Source organism: Diadema antillarum, unplaced genomic scaffold (genome assembly GCF_040938485.1).
Source record: "Diadema antillarum isolate AM-2024a unplaced genomic scaffold, OU_Dant_1.0 seq00000585_RagTag, whole genome shotgun sequence".
NCBI classification, from domain to species: domain Eukaryota; kingdom Metazoa; phylum Echinodermata; class Echinoidea; order Diadematoida; family Diadematidae; genus Diadema; species Diadema antillarum.
The window spans coordinates 452794-474009 of NW_027271519.1; the positions used below are offsets into that span (position 1 = coordinate 452794).

The 21216-nt window shown below is 36.7% G+C and overlaps 1 protein-coding gene across 1 annotated transcript in view; it reads left to right on the plus strand.

The window, feature by feature from the left end:
• LOC139735544 (uncharacterized) overlaps positions 1 to 21216 on the plus strand; it is a 33811-nt gene continuing 12595 nt past the window's right edge. The window contains exons 1-9 of the mRNA XM_071646299.1: positions 1 to 76; positions 1708 to 1850; positions 9126 to 9261; positions 9664 to 9752; positions 10898 to 10994; positions 12568 to 12716; positions 16581 to 16707; positions 17690 to 17772; positions 20671 to 20755. Coding sequence (XP_071502400.1) covers positions 1 to 76; positions 1708 to 1850; positions 9126 to 9261; positions 9664 to 9752; positions 10898 to 10994; positions 12568 to 12716; positions 16581 to 16707; positions 17690 to 17772; positions 20671 to 20755 — 985 coding nt within the window. The remainder of the gene's footprint in view (positions 77 to 1707; positions 1851 to 9125; positions 9262 to 9663; positions 9753 to 10897; positions 10995 to 12567; positions 12717 to 16580; positions 16708 to 17689; positions 17773 to 20670; positions 20756 to 21216) is intronic.

Here is a 21216-nt window from a genome sequence, read left to right on the forward strand (position 1 = left end):
ATGAAAACTTCACCAATATCCTTTGCAACTTGCGTATTTGTTGGGATATGTTTGTGTTGGCTGTCTCCGGCGGCAGGTGAGTGCATGTTCTCGAAGCTGTAACAAAGCTCCAGCCGTATGCTAGTCAGAATGACGTATGGATTGTACACCGCAGAGCTTGGCAACATCGTTGAGTTTATGCCAAACCATGATTGAGCAAGCTTTCATGACTACTTTTTTAAGTGTTTACTGATGCTGTGAATATGCTCTGTCAGTGTCAGACCATGGAGTCTTGACTCTGACTGTTTTGATTCGTGAAGTGCCAGTTATTATGTACTGCTTTATAGTTTCTCCAAAATTACTCGTGGATCGAGCGAATGCAGCAATAATAATATTAGTTTATATAGCACATTTTATCAGCCTGAGGGAAGTCTTGAGTATGAAAACGAACAATGCATTCATTTTAAAGTTTTAGTGCCACCATTGCTGGATGAGAAGAAGTTTGTGATGTTGTGATAATAAATTATACTATATAGTTGGAGCCCTTGGGGATACTTCCCCTTTATATGAACAAAATGATCATAGGAAAGCTATAAAGTGTAACTGCATTTTTGCCCCATTTTGTTTTTACTGTCAATCAGAATTAAGTAATTATTCATTTCCACAACTTTGAAAAAATTAGATGCAAAACTTTATTTTTTTTAATAAAAAGTAATTTAGTGAACTTACTGGTAGGCCTACACTGTATTGTGTATAAGTCACAGCTATGAATACTGTGAGGTGACATCAACCAGTGCTCCAAATTTCCAATGAAATGATCACTCTTAATTGTTTTGTGAAAACATTTAAAACTTAAGAATTCTGCTGTTTTTTTCAAATGATGTAAAATTTGTGTGAACTTTTGAACTTTAATGTTCAGATAATGTTTATTTCTTCAAAGTGAATTTGAAAATGAAGTAGAGCAACCCTTTAGCAACCTATAGAGATGGGGTTAAAGAGGAAATCCACCCCAAAAATAAATTCATAAACTCTCGAAGAAAGAAAAACAATTCCCTACAGAATATTCCAAAAATGACAAAAATCGGATAAGAAATATTTGAAGAAAGAGTATACATATATGTAATTTTGAAGTTTCACATTTTTCCAGAAAAGATTTCTTTGCCTGTCCTGATGAATATTCAAATAAGCGAGTTGATGATGTCATGCTGTCACAATGTTCATGAAGGCCTATGTTATGTATGAAATTCTGAAAAATTGTTATTTTTAGCTAATACAGGTAAAAACATTCTCATACGGTACCAAAATATATCAGAGTTAACATTTGTGTTTTTTTTTATTTTAGGTGGTTTAAGCCAAGGCAAGTTTTGCAGGCTTTATACAGCTTAAATATTAGATTTTCGTCATTTCTTTATGAAGAAATAGTGAGAGCATGATATCATCAACTTGCTGATTTGAATATTCATAACAAGTGGTCAAGAAGTGTTTTCTGGAAGAAAGAAGAAGAAATGTCAGAATGTCATACCTTCCTTGTTTCTTATCTAATTTTGATCATTTTTGCACTGAATGGATTTTTTTTGTATGAAATTGCTAAAATTCTTTGGTGGACCTCTTCTAATGCTAGCGAAAGCTTCAGCCTCTGAATGAATGGCTTGTAAATATACTAGCTCAGAGCCAACTTCCACCATTTGTTGTTACTTAATGCTATTTACTCTGATTTGTCCAATACAGAGGCTCGGTTTAAGCCAGAGTGTGTGGCATGGGATCAACTAATTCGCACCATTTCTCGCAATGCGAGGGCCATCCCAACAGCATCTGCGAAGTGCTCGAGATCGGCAGACTGCACTCGCTTTGCATGCAAGTTTCTTATGCTGGTATGTAAGCCAGGACACATAATTGAATTTGAAGTACAATGACAGAGACTCCAACCCAAAGCACCTTCTGATCTGGAGATTCTCCCGCCTGAAACCCCTAGCAAACGGGAGACTCCAAGTTGATATGCGCGAAACGCGAAGTTCCTAGGGTTCTAGATGCTCTCTGGTGCTATCGAAGGCTTATTTTTTCAATATACAATAGCAATAAGTAAGAAATCCTTTCCAACGGGAGACACAGAGCCAGGGCGGGAGAAATTAAATCTCAAGCGGGAGAATGGGAGATTTTGCAAAAATGGGTTTTCGGTGGGAGATCTCCCGTCGAAAACGGGAGAGTTGGAGTCTCTGCAATGAATGCTGCAATCGTGGTGTGTCACAAGAAATAGGCACTGACGACTGAGGTGTCCAAACTCTGTTTTGCTGCATTCATTTCTCATGACCTGTCAGGTTACAGCTGCTACATGGTATGACCTTTGTGAAAAAAACAGAACGTTTTGCATAGAAATGAGCTGTCAGTGTCTCTTTCCTGTAATTATGACTTAATATCCTTTGCAGGGACCTTGAATTCCTGCCAAGAGACACTCTTTCTTGCCATTCAACTCAGATCAGTGGTATTCTGATTTTAGGGGAAAAAAAATGGATTTGAGCACAAAGACTGCAAATTTTTGAATTTTATCTTTAGACAGAAAAGGTTTGTTCCGTAGAGAGAAGCTGTGATCATCCCCATAGCATATTGGTACCTACTTGGTCAATTTATATCCAGGATCACACGTTTAACTCGAAAGGGAAGTATAGTTTACATCATAGAGCAATAATTACAGAAGCCCTTGATGAAATTTACTCAACTTTGTAGATTGTTAAAAAAGGCTTTATCTTCTCTATTCTTGGTAGATCGGGCATTGCAAAAGTCAGATCAAATTATAATCTTTCACAAACACTGACTAATTCAGTGCTTATTTGCATCAGTAATAGGGCAATTTAAATCAATCAGGTGCAATAAGGTTAATTTACTCTTCTCTAAAAAAATGGATGTATTTCTTGAACTTTACAAACCTCCTACCAAGATTTATCAAGGCATTATGCTGATATTATTGTGAAAGAGATCTGCCAATAAATAACCAAAGGCCTTGCAGTGTAACTTCCTTCTTTTTTGACATTTTTTTGACAAAATTTCATTTTTAATGAAAGTTGATTTACACATATGATTCCTTTTACTTGTTACTGACGTTTCCCCCCCCCCCTTTGAAGGAGGTAAGTCATGAGCTCTTTTGCGATGCTAGAAAAATGAAAATATGAGGAATTCTCTTTGTATTTTCTTTCCAGTGTTCACTATTACTGTGACAATTCATGATTCATTTCAAATGGGAACTTTTCTAAGCATTATAAAGTTAGTCATTTATAATTTGATGACGCTTTGCCCATTAATAAGTCAAATAGTGAATGATGGTCTTATTTTTGAAATAGAATATGTTGTATGGTATTGTCATGCTGAGTGCAGTCTTGCAAACTTAGAAAATATAACATGCCTTCCAATTTCTTCAAGAGTAGCAAGTGATACATAATGAATCTCATGTGCTTGACAATATTTAGTGAAGTCTAAAGCATTTATACTTTGTATGACCCAGTGAAGGGGTAATTTGGCTACATCCTCGACAGGTTGAATTTGTTAAAAATAGCATAAAATGCGGCATCAGCTGGTTATATGACTTCATGTGACTAAGGCAGTGAAGTCTTGAAAACAAGCAACCTTTGTGCTGCTCTGCATCATTGTGTGCCTTTTCTGGTCTTTAAACTCAACTACCAAGAGTGTCTTGTGTGTGCATGTACCACATATAGTTTACTGTCAAAATCCAACCTCTTCAAAATTATGTTCACATTATACATGGACACATCTGCCCCCATCTTGTCCCTCTTCTTGTTGATATTACCCCATTCAGAGCGCATAGGAACCTCAGTCATCCTTGCTTTCCCCCTACCACCTGTATCCTCATTGCTGATTTTCTCTTTTGTTTGTTTACAGGAGGTATACTAGTAGTCATATTTGCACCCCATTTGTACCTCACCCCCTCTTCCTGTCTCCTTCACCCATATTGTCAGAGTCAAGGATGTCACAAGCCTTACACTGGAAGCACTCAGTCGAAGCTCCAGACAGGTCTAAAAATAAGCCTGCATCCAGCAGAAAAATTAGAAAAATAGAAAGAAAGAAGTGCCTAGTAAAGTTGTGAATCTAGCTTTTGTAACCTGAACAGATTTACTTGTACCTTTATTATGTCAGTGCTTGACAAAAATCGTAAAGTGACTCATTGAATGTATAGCTGATATGATCCTTTTCATCTGTTGTTTTATATTCATGACTGTGTACAAGGAGCATGAGATACTATACTTATCATTTATAAGCTTTGATGCAGGGCCCGGCTTCCACCGATTGTCCTCAAAGTAATTGAAAGAATTTGGATTCTAGTGGCAGATGGTTGATTTGTATGCAACTGGATTTATGGTAACATTTTTCACCCCATATTCTGTCATGTACCGGGTATTGGAAAATACCCAGTATGTCAATAACTTAACAGAAGCAACAGAATTAAGCATAAATGAATCTGTGTATTTTCCCAGAAAATAATGAGTATTCCTCATGCTATCTAAAACATTATTGGTGAAAGCAGCAACCATTGTGACGCGGCATTCTCTTTCCTAGGATCTATGATTTCTGATAATCAACCATCCACAAGAATGAAGAAACATGGTATTTATCAGAAGGATTAATTTTTCAAACATGTTGTACACAGTGCATGCACCATGACGTCAGATTTCTTTTAGTCACCATGTTTGTATCATTTTAGCTCCTATTTTCTGTTGTGCTATGACTGGTATGTCATCCTCCCTCTCCCAGTTATAATTGGTATATTGTCTACTATTATATAAATTACATTAAATGTAAATATAGAAAGCAAACATTTCAATGTTGGCAAATGTCACAGGTATACACAGTATACATGTAGATCACAAAATGTTGTAATTGTGCAAGTGTGGCACTTGTTCATGAAATCTTTGTCAAAATAATCCAAAGCAAACACATAATTGATATTTTAATAATATCTTATATCTATTCCCCCCCCCCTTCAGATATCACACTATTACAAAGATTACTTGATACTGCATTGGAAAAGCAAAACCTTACAGCAAGCTTTGCAGTATAGGTACTAAGTTCTCTAACGTTAATGATATGGTTACAGAGTAGTAGTATCCCACTTGCGATCCACAGTCACATGCCACAGAAATATAGCAATCAACAATTCTGTAAAGTACATAATTGTAGAAGAGCAAAGAGTACCAGAGAAGATAGCTTTAGTCAGACAATGACAGACATGGCATTGCCACAACTTCCACAATATCAGTTTGCAACATACCCAATCTCCTGTTTTTATCATGGTAAATTAGAAAAGTGCTGTGTTGCTTGAAGGAAAAAGTGCTGCTTTCATTTCTGTGTTTTAATTGATGTATACATCCAAATTGAAACTTTGTTAGAACTGCTACTTGTAGAAGATAATGTCCCAGAATTTAAACCGTTCGTTTGTTTGGAAATAAATTGTGTTGGGGATTTTTTAGTTTGTGGCAACATTGGCAGTAATGAAGGAAGCTTGCCTATCTGTCACCTTCTTAAACTTCTTAAATGACACATGAATAAGCAGGTAGGAGAGAAATTGGCTGAGGAACAAGTTTGGAAGGATATAAGTTATTCTGGAGAGTTTGAGGTGTGCTCATGATGATGACTCATAGCCATCTTGCTAACCTTTTGATCTGTCTAGTAGATTAAAAAAAGAATTAATAGCGAGAGATCAGTGAGAATGGCAGCTTTAGTGATTTACATTACTCTATGTCTTACAGACATGTGAGTAGCATTGGTTTATGTACATCCACATTTACCCTTGTGACTGGTGATTTGAATTGTCATGCTTCTGAGTAATGGATGTTCAGTATGATGCTAAGTGCGGTACATGGAAAGTGAAGAGTCAGCTTCACCTGACTAAACCTGATGTTCTCCCTTACCAAGAAAGCTTGTCTGCCATATTCCAGACACTGGCTGAAGCCATGTTTGTTTCTTTTGTTTTGTTTTTTAGAGAAGAATACTGGTGACAAATAATTCTTGTCAAGACTGCAAATCTGTCATGTACTATGGATAAGTTACAAGTAATTCATCTGCACAGTTTGATAGAAGTTACTCTTATATGAACTTTGCATGCAGTTCAAACAATTGAATAACAATGTACTTTTGTAATGGTCGTTTTCTGATTTGATTACAAATTATGTTTAGTGCTGATGAAAACAGTAGCAGCATTACTTTTATTCTTATGATACAATAGTGTTGGAAATGGTAATGATAATCAAGCTCAGTGAGAGGACACTTTACTGTAGCCCTTAGAAGTTTTTCACATGGGAGCCCCAGGAAAGCACAGGTGCTGAGGATTTGTTGGTGTGAGCAGAGATCCAGTTCTTTTATGAGAATTCTAGCAAGGACATTAGGCCTATTGACCAGACAATTTAAGATGTCAGTTGAAACATCAGTGTCAATGTTGGAGTCTTAAAATAATTAGTGTTTGTCCTTGCCTCTTCATCATGTTGATAATTGTTTTGTCAAGTAAAGAAAGGAAGACTTTTCTTCGAAGTTGCTTAACTTAGTTCACTGATTGGCATACATGGTGGAGACATCAACACAAATGTCTGGAAACTAATTGTCAATGAATAGAGATTATCTAATCTCCCTAATCCCTATTGTGTCACTATGGACTTCCTGTTGGACTGAGGTACATTGCCACACCTGAGCGCACAGGGTTTGCTGACTTTAGAACTAGGTCAAGTGTAGATGGATTACTGACTGTTGATGATAAAGCTTGGCAAGTTAAACCAAGTGCCTGGGCATATAAAGGATTAATGCATGAGATCTGGTGCTGATGGCCTACAGAGAATGTTCAGGAGTTTGAGGTTAAAGTGGCAGCCTGGTTTGGAGCTTCCAAGAATAGAAGGGTGAATGTTCGAAGACAACCCCATGTCTGCAACCGCTGATGGTGAGACAGATGCCCTTTTCAGATGTAGGCCAGTTTATACCAAAACTTGATAAAGAAATGACGTATAAAGAATCATCGTATAGCGGACAGACCACTCAGGTGCTAATCTTGACATTTCTGTAAAATGTTGTATAGATGCGCAGTTTCTCACTGTGCATGTTGTTATGGCCATGGCGTCACCACTAGTGAATGGAATAGGGTCACCTTTTGCGCGTTCACACAATAAGCCCCGCTCAGTTATTGTATACCATTAGATCTGTATGGTTGCGTATGTTCAGACATGATGGAATGCTGATCTGTTATCGAGTTCTAGCTTGAAACGATGCTCTGACCGTTGTTTCGTTACACATCGTTTCGTTATATGTCGTTTCGTTAGTCAGCATTCACACATATAAATTCATTGCATAGCCATTTCGTTTTGGTATAAATATTTTTTCGTCTGAACACCCTGAGAGAAGACAGGGGAGAACTGGGTATCCATGATGGAGTAAGCCACAAAGATGTGGGAACAAACTGTCCAGTGCAGTAAAAACATACACTGTACTGTATATACCAAATATTTTGCAAGGTTTTAATTTTCATGAATTTTGCGAGTCAGGTGCTATTCATGAATTAAAAGACATACCAAAATATTAACTCTGCTGTCATCATGAATGTGACGTGCACACATACATTTCTCTGTTCAGTACTGTGCTCCACAAGCGCAAATTTAACCACTTGTGAAATTGTCGGGAAGTCCCGATTCGCGGAAAATTAGACTCACTAATATGACATAACAGTACATGTAGTGGAATGAATGGAAGCCTCTGGCAAGCAAACTGCTTGTTAACAGTTGGCCAGAACTGCCAGGTACTTTATTAGTCATGAACCAGCTCCACTGGGGATGATGAATACAGGGAGCTTCATGGCTAGGAATACAAAGTCTCGAGCAGGCCCTGTTACCATGGTAACATGTTGGCTCTTTAGGGAGAGGAGACAACAGCCTGTGACAGAAGGGATCAAGAGACTCTGCATTAAAAGTAGTTTTTATGAGCATTCACTATTCCTTGACCTCACAACTCCAACCCTGTTTAAAAGAGGAGCTGAACAATGATACATTATAAAACTAACCAGATATGGCATACAGTAGTGAGACCTTGATGTTGCAAGGGAGATACAAGTTGTTAGACTGTCATAATATAGACTTATGTCAGGAGGAGGTGGAAGTCATTGGCTGCAGAAGGCTGCAAACTTTTCATCTTGTGGATCAAATCAACTTTCAATCTGCTGGATGTTTGAAGCCTATTTCCCTCTGTATAGTGATTGAATGCTTGTTGGCAATCTTAACCTGGGAGCAGGAGACGACCTCGGGGCCCAGAATTTGAATGAAGTTGTGCAGGAATTTCCATCATAGATTGCTGATGTTTGGATGATTTTTATTTTTATTTTGTAATATTTATTCATTTTTTATTGTCTTACAAGGCTAAGGATTTGAATTTAGCTGTGCAGGAATTTCTGTTAAGCCCTGCCAATGTTTTGACGATTTTATACTGTTTTATAATGCCTAAATTTTACATCACCTACAAAGATTCTTGCTACCTGATTACTCATCACATGGCATTAAACTGAGTACCGGTACCTAAAAAGTGCAGTCGAGTTCGTTTGCTGTTGCCTTGCCTTGTTCAGTGAGGCATCTCATCTTCAACATCATGAGAAATCTTGACCTGTACACTTGTAACCATTCACAAATTGTGGGACCTATATTATGCTATATTTCTCCAAAGTCGGTTGTGCTCTGAAAGAAAAAAAAAGACAAGCATAGAACAATTTTTGTTATCACATTTGGGCTCTCATCTGAATATTCAATGCATGAATTGGGCTATGAGCATATTTACTTTGTAATCTTTTTGTCTACCATCAGATACAATACTCTGACCCATAATACACGAGGGTTACTCAGTGCAAAGCAAGCAAGAAAGCATAAATTATTATATGAGAGTGATGTCTAATATTCCTCTAGAAATATGTTCATTGAATGTTATTAGCCTAATGCAGCTGCAAAAGTCATGATTCAAAGTTCTCCATGTACATGATTGTGATACTTCGGAAGAGCATTTATCGTGTATGTGCCCTGTAAAAATATTGACATGATAATATCATCAATGATTAGTAAAATGTGAAAAGATGAATATATATAAATACTTTCTTTTAATTCTATATCTCTCTGTGTTTCCAGAGAAAGGATATAATATTTGATGTGAAGCTGCTTCCCTGTGCCACCCCAGCTCAGATGAGACTTCTTGTACTGAGCAACACCGATAATGTTTACTTCGAGCAGACTGTCATGCACGGAAACACATATCCAGTTCCAGGTAAACCAGAGGGATATGATTCACATTTACAATTTTTTTTTTTCCAGCCAGCCTTGTAAATCTTGCACTTATCTTAAAAAAATTACATAATTGCATCTCCAGTGACAACAGTATTAGCCAAGTATGTTATTGCTCTTAATTTAGCACATCTTTTTTAACTCCTGAAAGGACACTTTTAAGGTCACAGTTTACAGACATCAGAAATTTATTCAAGATCTGATGTATATGTCTCAGAAGCGTGTAAAGGATGACACACAACGGTCCGTGCTCACTTGCAAGGCAAGTGGTAAGTCAGTACAAGAGTATTAGCTTGCTGTGGAATAGAATGACTTGATATTACATATCTCCATATTTCACTTTCTTGTTGATTTCACAGTATTATATCCTCTTTTCATGTTTCAGGTTTAACATACAACCTGTTTCCCGGAATGCGCCTTCAAATATCAGTCCAGGTTCACTTCAAGAAAGTGACAGCAGGTCTTGAAATAGGGGTGAGTCCTGACAAACAGAATCTATCTAAGACCACAATTGACAGTCTATTGCCAGCAAGCTGAAGATGTCACAGATATGATGAAATACATCATCATTTTTTTTTTAAATCCTTGACGGGACAACATGCACGCAGGAATGGACTGTGAATTATTCGTACTGTTCTGAGATGTATAAGACACTTTGATTAACTGAATTTCATTAGAAAATGCAAATGGACTTAGCTGGCTGGTCTGAACACCAGGACACCATGAAGGGACTGTAATAGTGTAGTACAGTACTACATACAATTCTCCTCCAATGTGTTAAATTTTTCTTATGCGGAACTTGTGAAGTTTATCACATGACGATAGTCAAAGAACAGAATCAATTCTAACAATACAGAACATGAGCAGATTAAGGTGCACTGATTTTGGAATGACTTTGATCGCCCTTGAAGCACAGCAATATGAAATGAGCCATCTGTTCGTTCAATGATCTTACATGATTTCAAGCTGATTTTGCAAATATGTTAGACAGCTAGACAGAGCACAGATGTTTGCACTTTGTGAAGGGTCAACATTTCTGGTTCACTGTATGTCTCTTCAGTCCATCTGATTGCCAAATGTGAGGATATTCCAGCTGTTGCTTTCAGAGGTTGACTCCCAGCTTTGCGTGATACTGCGATTATACACGGATTGTTTCTGTCTTATTTATGTGATCAGTTCATCGGAAAGTTAATAATGATTTTTGATCATGTTCTAACAGATCCATTGTCATGCACTTGTTCCTAACAGCCATGAGGACAAAGATAGTTTAAAAGCTTTAAGATTCAAAAATGCCAGCCAGAAGGCACATGGATGAGAGTGTGATTTTCAGTGTGATGAAATTGATTCAGTCTATGCTCTGAGAAAGCTGATGGCAATGAGAAATGTTGTGACTTTGGCATCAATATATATATTTTTTTTTCATCTTGTTTCATGGAGATGACATGAATGCTTGGTTCATAAATTTGAGAGTAATCTCAGTGACTATTGCTTTGATATAGAAATAGATGAGTTGATGTTTGCAACAAACTTTATCCAAAGAAAGTACCAAATGAAAATGTTTGCTGTATCAGCATCACTTTATCCGTTTTAGTTTCTGTCTTATCCACTTTGCCTTCCAGCTGCGCCTTAAATTCAGTGGACCAACGCCCCTGATTACATTCTCCTATCCGATATTTCCAGATTACGTCATTCCTGTGCGTGACTGCACAGCAGCAGGTAAAGTATACATCATCTATTTATCAAAGCAAGCTGAGGTTAGGGCTAAGTTTGAGAGGCCAAGTTTATCAGCATGTATTGTATATCTACATGTCATGTCTTTTATGTCCTCCCCCCCCAAAAAAAAAAAAAAAAAAATTATATATATATACCGGTATATATATATATATATATATATATATATATATATATATATATATATATATACATATATATGTATTTCATTTCATTTCATTTCAATTTATTTTCATATTTCTCACATATATCACAATATAAAGTAAATTGATACGAAATTTATACAGAACATAATTCAAAATAGAACTTCACTGGAATGTTCAAAAGTTTGTCTTGGTATACACAAGGTCTGTATACATGCGAGTTAAACTGAGATCATAATGCGAAAAATATGATGGGGCCTGCGTAAAAGCAAGCTTGTATAGAGCCGCAGGTCCCGTGATAAAATCAGATTAGGGGAAGCATAAGTACAGATATTTTTAGACCATACTATAACTGGGGGATCCGATTAAAATGAACAAAGATCAAATCAAATAAGTGTTACTAAATAAAATACAGGATAAAATACAGAAAGGTCACATGTTGCAACTATAACCTACTACAAGTATATAGACAGTATACAGAGCGTATCAAAAAAAAAAGGTAATCCAACTTTGAAGGGCTACTATTTTATAATTGTCAGCTATGGAGAGCGCAATGTTGGATGTGAGGAAAGGGGAACTCTTCCTCTTTCCATTGGTACCTAATTATGTTGACAAATGTTATGCATGACTGAGCACATGAACTTTAAAGGCACCAATGACAAATTGCACTATTTCTAAGTTCGTGTGTTATTGTGAAGGAACAGTGAAGGTCTCATTGCATGAGTGAGATCTGTCAATGAAAGGGGTCAAATCATCTGGCCAGCCTGCATGACTGCAGGTTCATGCGTAGGATTTCTTCTAACCTTCTATGATTCATAACTTTCAACACTGCCACGTTGTCGATAACGTGGTCCTTCCCGTAAAGGCTAAACATTACCCATTTTTCTCTCTTCATATTCAAGACATGGTTTGTCGCTGTGAGCTATGTGTTGAATATGAACAGAGAAAAATGGACTGTGTGGGTTGGCCTCTGTGGGAGTGACCAAGTTATCGGACAGGTGGCCATGTTAAAGGTTATGGACCATAAAATGTTAGAAGAAACCCTAAACACAAACCCTAAACACAAACCTGCATTCATACAGGCTGGCCTGATGATTTTACCACTTAAGTTCCAATCTGAAATCCAAGAGTTTTCAGATATCTGCTGTCAAGTGTTGGATACTGTATCAAATACAGCCTGCTATGCTTTCATAGTCTTTAGCAATCCAAAGTGTGTGTGACTGAATGTGGCAATATACAGTCATCATTAACAGCTTCATGGAGCTAAGGGATTAGAAATCTGCTGAAGAATTCAGAATAAACTGTTTTCTGCTGAAAGCAGAGGTTTATCGCAAAGTGTGCTAGTTGTTTTATAATCACAAAGTGTGCTAATTGTTTTACTATATTTAACATGATGTTTAATTTTCACCATGCAGTGACCCCCACACAGATGCACTGTGCACAGATGAATAAGACGATCACTGGCTTGACCCTTCCCCAGAGCCACCTGTGTACGATGGTCAAAGGATGTGGAGGGTTCAATTGCAATGGACTGATCCCTTCTGGACAATCTTCCACAGCAAATGTAAGTCACACATCCTATCCTATGTCCCCCTATACTTACAATACTTGTCCAAAACTTTAGTTAGCCATATTGCCCAAATAATGAATCAAACCTTTTCCCTTTCTCCCTGAACCATACTTATGGGGAGATATTGTGCTACATGAAAGACAGCACTAAGCAGTTACAATAGTAACTTTATCATCATGTTATGAGAGCCATGATAGCGTCTTTTAGGTTATATAACTGATTTTTTTCTCATCTCTTTTAGCTTACTAGTCTTCGGAATCCTCATTGTGTACTTTATTTGCATACCCGGAAATAGGAACATAATCGTTCTATGCAGACTGTTCATAGAAGTGATCACGAGTATGGCAGGTCATGCAGTGAAATATGGATTTGCACTTGACATATTAAAGGGAATCTCTCAGATGTTTTTAAATGCCCTGTTAGACTGTGAACCCAAGGCGTATGAAGTCGAGTCTCGCTGTCTTTTTCTTTCAAGTAAGATTATGGCCACCTGACGTAAGTGGTGCTTGAGTACCTGATGCTGTTAGTGGCAAGTGCAAATGGGCTCCAAGAGGACCGGGTATTAGGAGATAAACTAATTAGGAAATTGTACTCCGGCAAAGTAGATAGTTCAGTAGTTGCCAACGGCATGAAAAGAGCGAAGCATAAACAGTTAGCCGTATGGATACAGCTACATGAGAGGGAACAGAACTGTGGCATTTGGTTCAAGACAGATGATGATAGCAAAAAGCTCACTCTCCACAGAGTCTATTCAGTGTATATAGCTACAGACAGTGACATTATTGTGTACTGCTACATTGTAGATTAACCAGCAAGTACTTTTTGAATACTGCAAAAGATGATATAAAGTCATTTCCATCTTATGAGACACTTAACTTAGTCTGAAAAACAAAGTGTATTTTGCTTAACAAAATAAATACTTAAAATCTTGAGGTATATTCTGAAGGTATATTTTTAAGAAAGAGGCAAAAAAATACAATGATTTGCATACTGGGATCAAACCTGAAGAGTAAATCATTTGAACCTAAATTTTCAATTGAGTTCAAACTTGATTTACCAGATATTTTCACAAAAAGTAGACAGTGAAATACAACATTTTGTTTAAAATTTGAGAGATAATAGTTTAAAAATTATGTTAGTCATGACAAGAAAATGTTCAATGACATGCATTTGTCTTACCCCACAAGAAGTCTTAGAAATGAACAGTGGTAGATCTGTATCTCTTGTAGATCAATGCATACGGTACTAAATGATTGTATTTAGATTTGTGAGCAACAGGTGGAAGGTGAAAGAATGACTAGTTTGACAGAAGACACTGGATACCATTTAGAATTTGCAAGGGAGAAAAATGGGAGCACTCTCCTGTAGTAATCCATAAAGCAAATGCATTCATATAGTCACTTAATTAGTTAATTGTCACAAAGACTCATATCATCATGATAAATGTGATAATGCATAACACAAGTTGTTAAAAGATACCTACATCACCTCAGGTGTACAGCCAAAGATAAAATTCTTATTTAAAGCATAGAACCATTGCTGTTTTCTATTCAATTGAACTGATGCCAATGTGGCTGCTAATTGATGCAGTCTGTGGTGCAGCCAGCTAAGTATTTGAGTCAAATAAAACATTTCTTTGTGCATGTTTCATCATTAATACGGTTCTCTGTGCTCTGCTCACTAGAGGCAGATAGATTGAGGGGTGGGGGGGGGGGGGGGGGGGGTGTGCTTGACGTGATGCCATTTTAGGAGGAAGAAGATAGTTCCCCTATGGAGTGATTCATCAGACTTGAATAGCCTGTCAGGTTGCATTTCCATGGGCTCTAGCCTGTACCCTAACAGGTTTATTTCCTGAGCAATGTCAAAGCAATATGAGCCGGTAGCCACACTAACTTTATATAACTTTTATAATCTCTCTCTCTCTCTCTCTCTCTTTCTCTCCCTGTCATTTTTTAATCTTTAAAACTCCCAATACCTGGATATACTTAGAATATAACTCTACCATATCATACTGTTATCATTAACATCATATTAGCTATGATTTTTAAATGTTGATAGGGTAAATCATGTAGCCTGCTATGAGCTCTTATTTGTAACCTGTGACCCTTTTTACATGCATACCATATATGTTATGCCAAAACTGCTTAGCAGTAATGACCTAGTGTTGCAAGTGTATTATTTTGCTAAACTGTGACATATAGAAGACATCATGATTTAGAATAGAACAAATCTAATGGTCATCTTTATGGCATATATGGAACCAGTCACAACAAAACCACGTGCTCACTTGTTAAACCTCAAATTCACAGTCAGGCATGTAATTTGAATGGGCATTGGCTTATTTAAAATATTGAAGCTGTCGCTCAAATACCTGAGTGTGAGAAGTATAGCTTTTGCAATGCCCTGTGGAACTGAGGTCTGTTGTTGAAGCAGTCTAATGTGACTTTGATGATATCTGTTTATGAGAAATTTGACATGTTTTCCTGTTCTTTTCATGATTGAAATGCATGATTTTAATTACTAGAAAATATATTTTGCACCACCTCTATACAGATATGTGTATACCACACAGGAATGTGTTGAGATGCATGCTCATATATACTGTAGTGTGTGGTATATATAGACAGATATGCTTTATATCTACATAAATGATGTATTTTTTTAAGCATGATATTTTGTGAATGGGGGCTTGAAAGTCAATACTATTAGTGGTTGAATTTGGGATTGAGAACAGCAAAGACTAATAAGAAATAAGAATTGCCCCTTTTCAAGAGAATGCCCGGTGATGGTGATAATGAAGATGATTGTTATGATGGCAGTTGTATAGCACATTGCTGATGCTTGTGATGATGATAATGATGATAGTAATGAAAGTGACCATAAATAATGATGATGGTGAAAGAAGAGAGTTAATATTGAGAATGAAATGGATGACAGACATCACACACATAGATTAAGGTTAATTTGTTTATTCATCACTACTTGTCTAAAGAATAACAAAATATGTACCTAAATCTGACAAAAAGCATGATGCCATCTAAGAGGAATGCATCGTGGTGTAGGAAAACCACTGCATATCAATTCTTGTAAATCAATTTTATCAATAGAAGATGATGTTGGCATGTGGACTAGGCACTCAAAAGGTCATGTCCACATTGTTTAATACCTAGCTGCTACAAGCTTGCACAAGAATGATGAAGGCACACTCTGGATCGTAACATGACTCAACTGTATAAACCCACAGGAGTATTAGCGGGGTCGCCATGGTCACCCCACAGCCCTTCTGGACGTCATAAGATGGCAAATCTCATCATGAGAACAGCATGAATCACCAAAAGTTCCTCGCAGGCTCCTAAATCCGATGGCAAATACATGTCCTTTCTCTCAGCAGGTTCAAGGCATACTACAAAACTCTAACAGCACCATCATTTTGTTACTAGTAACTGGGGTATATATTATAGTACATGTCGTAGGGTCTTCAGAGCATTCATATTAATGCATACCAACTTTTATGTGATGATCATCAATGTAAGATACAAAACCTCTGGAAGAGATGATGCAGTAGCTGAAACTCAGGTCACAAACGTGGTTTGCCCCAATAGCATTGAAATGAGTGTATTTCGACCACAGCAAAAGAGGCCATTTCTGGGATGTCGGGCCATTTTCTGTTTCCAGTGTGCATTACCCCCCAATGCAATATAATGATCTTTAAGAACACGTTAATGAGAGATAACTTTGCCCTGAAATTACTTCAAACAAGCAATGTTTAAGATTTTTTTTTGTGCTAAAATGAACATTTTTGACAAAAAAAATCATATGATTTTAAATGATCTAATCCTCCCTTTTTTCAATTTGCAGCCCATAAAGTATGGCGTGAGTCTTGTCATGAATGGATGTGACAGCCCTCTGTCATACTCCTTGGGGATCCGCTCAGCCTCTGGTAGCTGGCAGTACAAGTTCTTTAGGTCCAAGGAAGTCTTCGTCAGTGAGTATCAGAGTTTGTCTGTCTATCTGTCTGTCTGTCTGTGTGACATGGTGTATGTGTATTTCTTTAATACTGACCCCAAAAAGTGTGTATGTGTGTGTGGGGGGGGGGGGAGGGAAGGGGGGCTGCAGATAATATTGAGTTATCGAGGCTTACTCCTCTTCTCCCCCCCCCCCCAAAAAAAAAAAAAAAACAAAACAAAACAAAACAAAACAAAACAAAACAAAACAAAACAAAACAAAACAAAACAAAACAAGACAAGACAAAACACATCAGATGATATTTTCTCCCCATCCTAACCCAAGTCTAGACATTGGCCAGATTCTGAATAATTTGACCTTATATCTTATCTGTGATTGCTATAAGAGTATAAGAACAAATAAAAGGTGAAAGAAAAAATCAGATGCACATGAAGGATCAGCATACGTTGCGAGTTTGAAAATTTAGTTTATATATGTTTGATACCTAATAATTTCTATCGTTATCGCTTTCCAACTAGATAATTTGTAACTGAATTATTCAACATTTTTGACCATCTATCTATCAAAATTCTTAAGATATGACATCAAATTTATAGAGAGAGATAGGTGGACAGATAGAAAAAAACATAACATATGAGTTAAGTCATCTTACCAAAGAATGAATGTATTGGGTTTTAAGAAACATATTTGCTCTTTTTTCTCTCATAGATACAACTGAATTTTTTCCCCATCACATTTATATGTTTTGTAGCATTCTATGAATTTGATTTCCTTCCTCAATGTTGTAAAAGCTTTCACTGTCATATCGTATTGATTTTCTGTCTCATGAATAGCTGATTTGAAATCTTACCACCATTTACACTTGTCCTCAAAGTTTTGCATGCATATATATTTTATGTACATGTATGTCCTCATTTTGTAGGCAGGAGGAGCCTACGCACTGTAGATGTTATTGAGTTATTGAGGCTTACCCTGCTGTGTTCTCATTTTACCCATAACAGACTTGACGTTTCCCCATCAGACAGTGCTGCATGCGAATCTCATCATGACACCTGACATCAACCTGGAGACAATGACAACCTCGGTAAGAACTCGTCACTCTAGAGGGCAAAACTCCACTCTGTATCCAAACTGACTTTAAAGGACAAGTTCACCTTCATAGACATGTGGGTTGAGTGAATGCAGCAATATTAGTAGAACATATCAGTGAGAGTTTGAGAAAAATCGGACAATCCGTTCAAAAGTTATGAATTTTTGAAGTTTCTGCTCAGTCACGGCTGGATGAAAAGACTACTATAGCTTGTGATGTCACATGAGTACAACGATATGAAGAAAGAATAAAGAAAATTCAACATATTTCCGTTTTTCTCGCATAACAAAAAAACACTTGACTTCTCTCTTTCAGAAGGCAGGGGGAATAATATTACCCTCAACATACATCAGTAGCAAGTCAAAGAAATGTGCACTTTATTCAAAAAGTAAAGTTTTGTGAAATTCTCTTTTTATTTTCCTTATATAGTCGTACGCATGTGACATCATACACTGTAGTAGTCTTCTTTTCCAGCAGTGACTGTTCAGATACTTGAAATATTTGTAACTTTTGAACAGATTGTCCAATTTTCTTCAAACTTTCGATGTGTTGTACTAATATTGCTGCATTCTCTCAGTCTTTAAATGTATATGAAGGTGGACTTGTCCTTTAAATCCTCTGTCCTGGTAACGAGTATGACTGCCTCTCAGGAATAATCACCAAAGTAACCACACCTGCTCTTATGTGTATATTATTATAATATGTAAAATGTATGTGTAGGGACCTATAGGTGTGTGCATGTATGAGGTGCAGAAGTGTAGAAAATATGTGTGTGTATTCTTTTGTATGGCTCTCAACCCTGCGTGCCAATGCCTTTGAATATACCATCAATTTCTCTCATCCGTGTGGAATTTACTGTATCTGACAATGAATAGAAACTGACATTCTGTAAAACTTGAAGGTGCTGATATGGGCTTTAAGGAAGAGATTAAACACATTTTCATTTTCAAATACTCAATCTTTAAGGTCATAATGCAAGAGTTATGTCATCCCTTGGAAACAAGACCTTGTATCTCAATTCACATGCATTTAGACATTAGCTTCTAAACTCAATTCTCAGATGTCAAGATGTGAGCCTTCAAAGAAAACAATTGGTAATTTAATCCAAAACAATGTTTCTACATTATGTGGTGTCAGCATTTAAGTTATATTGACATTTTGAAGAAAAAAAAATTGTTTTCGCTCTCCCGAAAATTCATGCTTTTGAGATATGAGGTCTATATAGTCACACCAGAGATGATATGCATCATTGAAATGTTCTTGTTGTGTGGAAACTATAGGACCTTTATGCAGCATGTACTAGAGAAGACAGCTCGCAGAGAAGTACTGTAAGGTTTATTTCCAACAGCCAAATTAAAACCATATATTTTAACTAATCTATTTTGTCTCTGCTTGACACCTGAAAAGAAATATCATGAAGCTTGTATATGAGAATTAAGTAAACACTTTATGAATATGATTAAGTGAATATGTCTATATGATGTAAATTCATCTAACGATCAAAATCTATGAATTTGGTAATTCCGGTAGATTGTTTTATGGTATTCATATATCTTCCATAAAAATATTTGCCACTTGCACCAAGACATTGCCTGTACGCATGTGTGTTCAAAAAAACGTTGCGACCAAGGCCACTGAGTCATGCAGACCGAAGCGAGACAGATTAAGTAAGCTAAAGGGGATATGTGGGGGTTAGCTGTCATGCACATGCTTTTTCGTATCCCCATGGGATCAAGCCCTTGTTTGGAGAGGTTCGTGGCCTCTGGTGGATTCTGTGCGTCACCCAGAATTTTGCTTCCTTCCATTTTGCTTTGCCTCCCCGTCCGTCCCTCTCAGATTCCAGTGCATGTGGTGCACACTGGGGGCCTGGTGTCAGATTTTGTTCAAACTTGAGATTAAATACTGATGGTGTGATAATGAAGTCATATTTAAAATGGATAGTGCTGGGAGGAAATGAAAATATTTTTCAAAGATTCAATATATCATATAAATCATATAGCAGTAATGCAACTTGCAACTGGTTTAGTTATCACGCACTCAAAAGAAATATTGTGGAGCTGTATTTTGTAAGTATTCTGTGAAAGCAGACATCTAATGATGCCAAACAAACTTGGTGGAGGAAAAGCAATGCGAGACCAAATGTTAGACCTTCTTATACCAATAATAGGACTTAAATAACCATTTGTCTCATGCAATGTATCAATCTATTTTCATACAGTCTACTTCAAGTTGTCATTCTATACAAGCTGGTATAAAATGGGATTGATACATTAGATAATCCAGAACAGTGTGTTGACCAAATTCATTCAAATCATGTAATGAAATCATCAAATTTTAGATTGGAATATCGGAATTGTGCAAGGGCTTTCATGTCATATTATGCTCTCTTCTATGGCTGTTTTGTATAGAACTACCCTATTGAGTGTTCATAAACTTGTGTGTTCAGTGAGAATTGAAGTAGATACGGTAATGGAAACATTTGTTATTTCTTTTTAGGATTAGGTATCATGGCAATTTGTATATTATTGTATTTGTTCTATTTATCTGCCATCAATCTATTGAGTGATATAGTGATTTATAAAAGTCTGAACTATGATTTATAAGGTAATGATTCTAGTGACAATATGATTTCTTACCTAGAATATGATTTGTTTGTTTTCCTGTTTAGAAAGGGCAAGTAGAAATCACTACCTCACTTGTGAATGTGTGAATCATATATACAGAGAGGAATGCTATTAGTGGTAGTTAGAATGACAATGTTTATGATAATAATGATGATAACGATGCTGATGTATTTAGTGAAATAATAACAGTAATAAAAACAATAATGCAATGCCTTTTCCTCATATACTGCCCTTACAGACTAAGATACATTTTTCTTTTAAATTACAGCTTGCACTAAGGAGCTGTGCTGGACGGGAGCCTTGTTTGAATACAACAATTTTGGATCAAACAGAAGTACCCATCCCACCCTGTTGTAAGCTCTCAGTCAAATCATCATTTCATTTAAAATTGTCAAATATTGATTTTGCTACAGTGTCCTGAAAACACCATGTTTGAGGAGATAACTCCTTACTGTGTTAAGACAGACCTTCTCAATCACATACAGTAGAATCTATTGAGCATGGTCAATGTTTCTCTTGTGTAATTGAATATCAAACTATCTGCTTTGTTCATGAGTCGAAGTATTATGTGTCTCTTTATACAGTTGAACCTCCCTTATCCAGCCTCCCTTTATCCGGATCTCTCTATTATACGGACGCAATCTCGCCGCGATTTTTTTTTTAAATAATTACGGTAGGAAAGGGGGATTCCCAACTCCTTGAGAATTCCTACACAAACACACATGAATTACATATACTTGATACATTTCTTAATAATTATTTAGGTAAATCATCCCAAGAATTTATAAAGGAAAATGATTTAATTCTTGCAAAC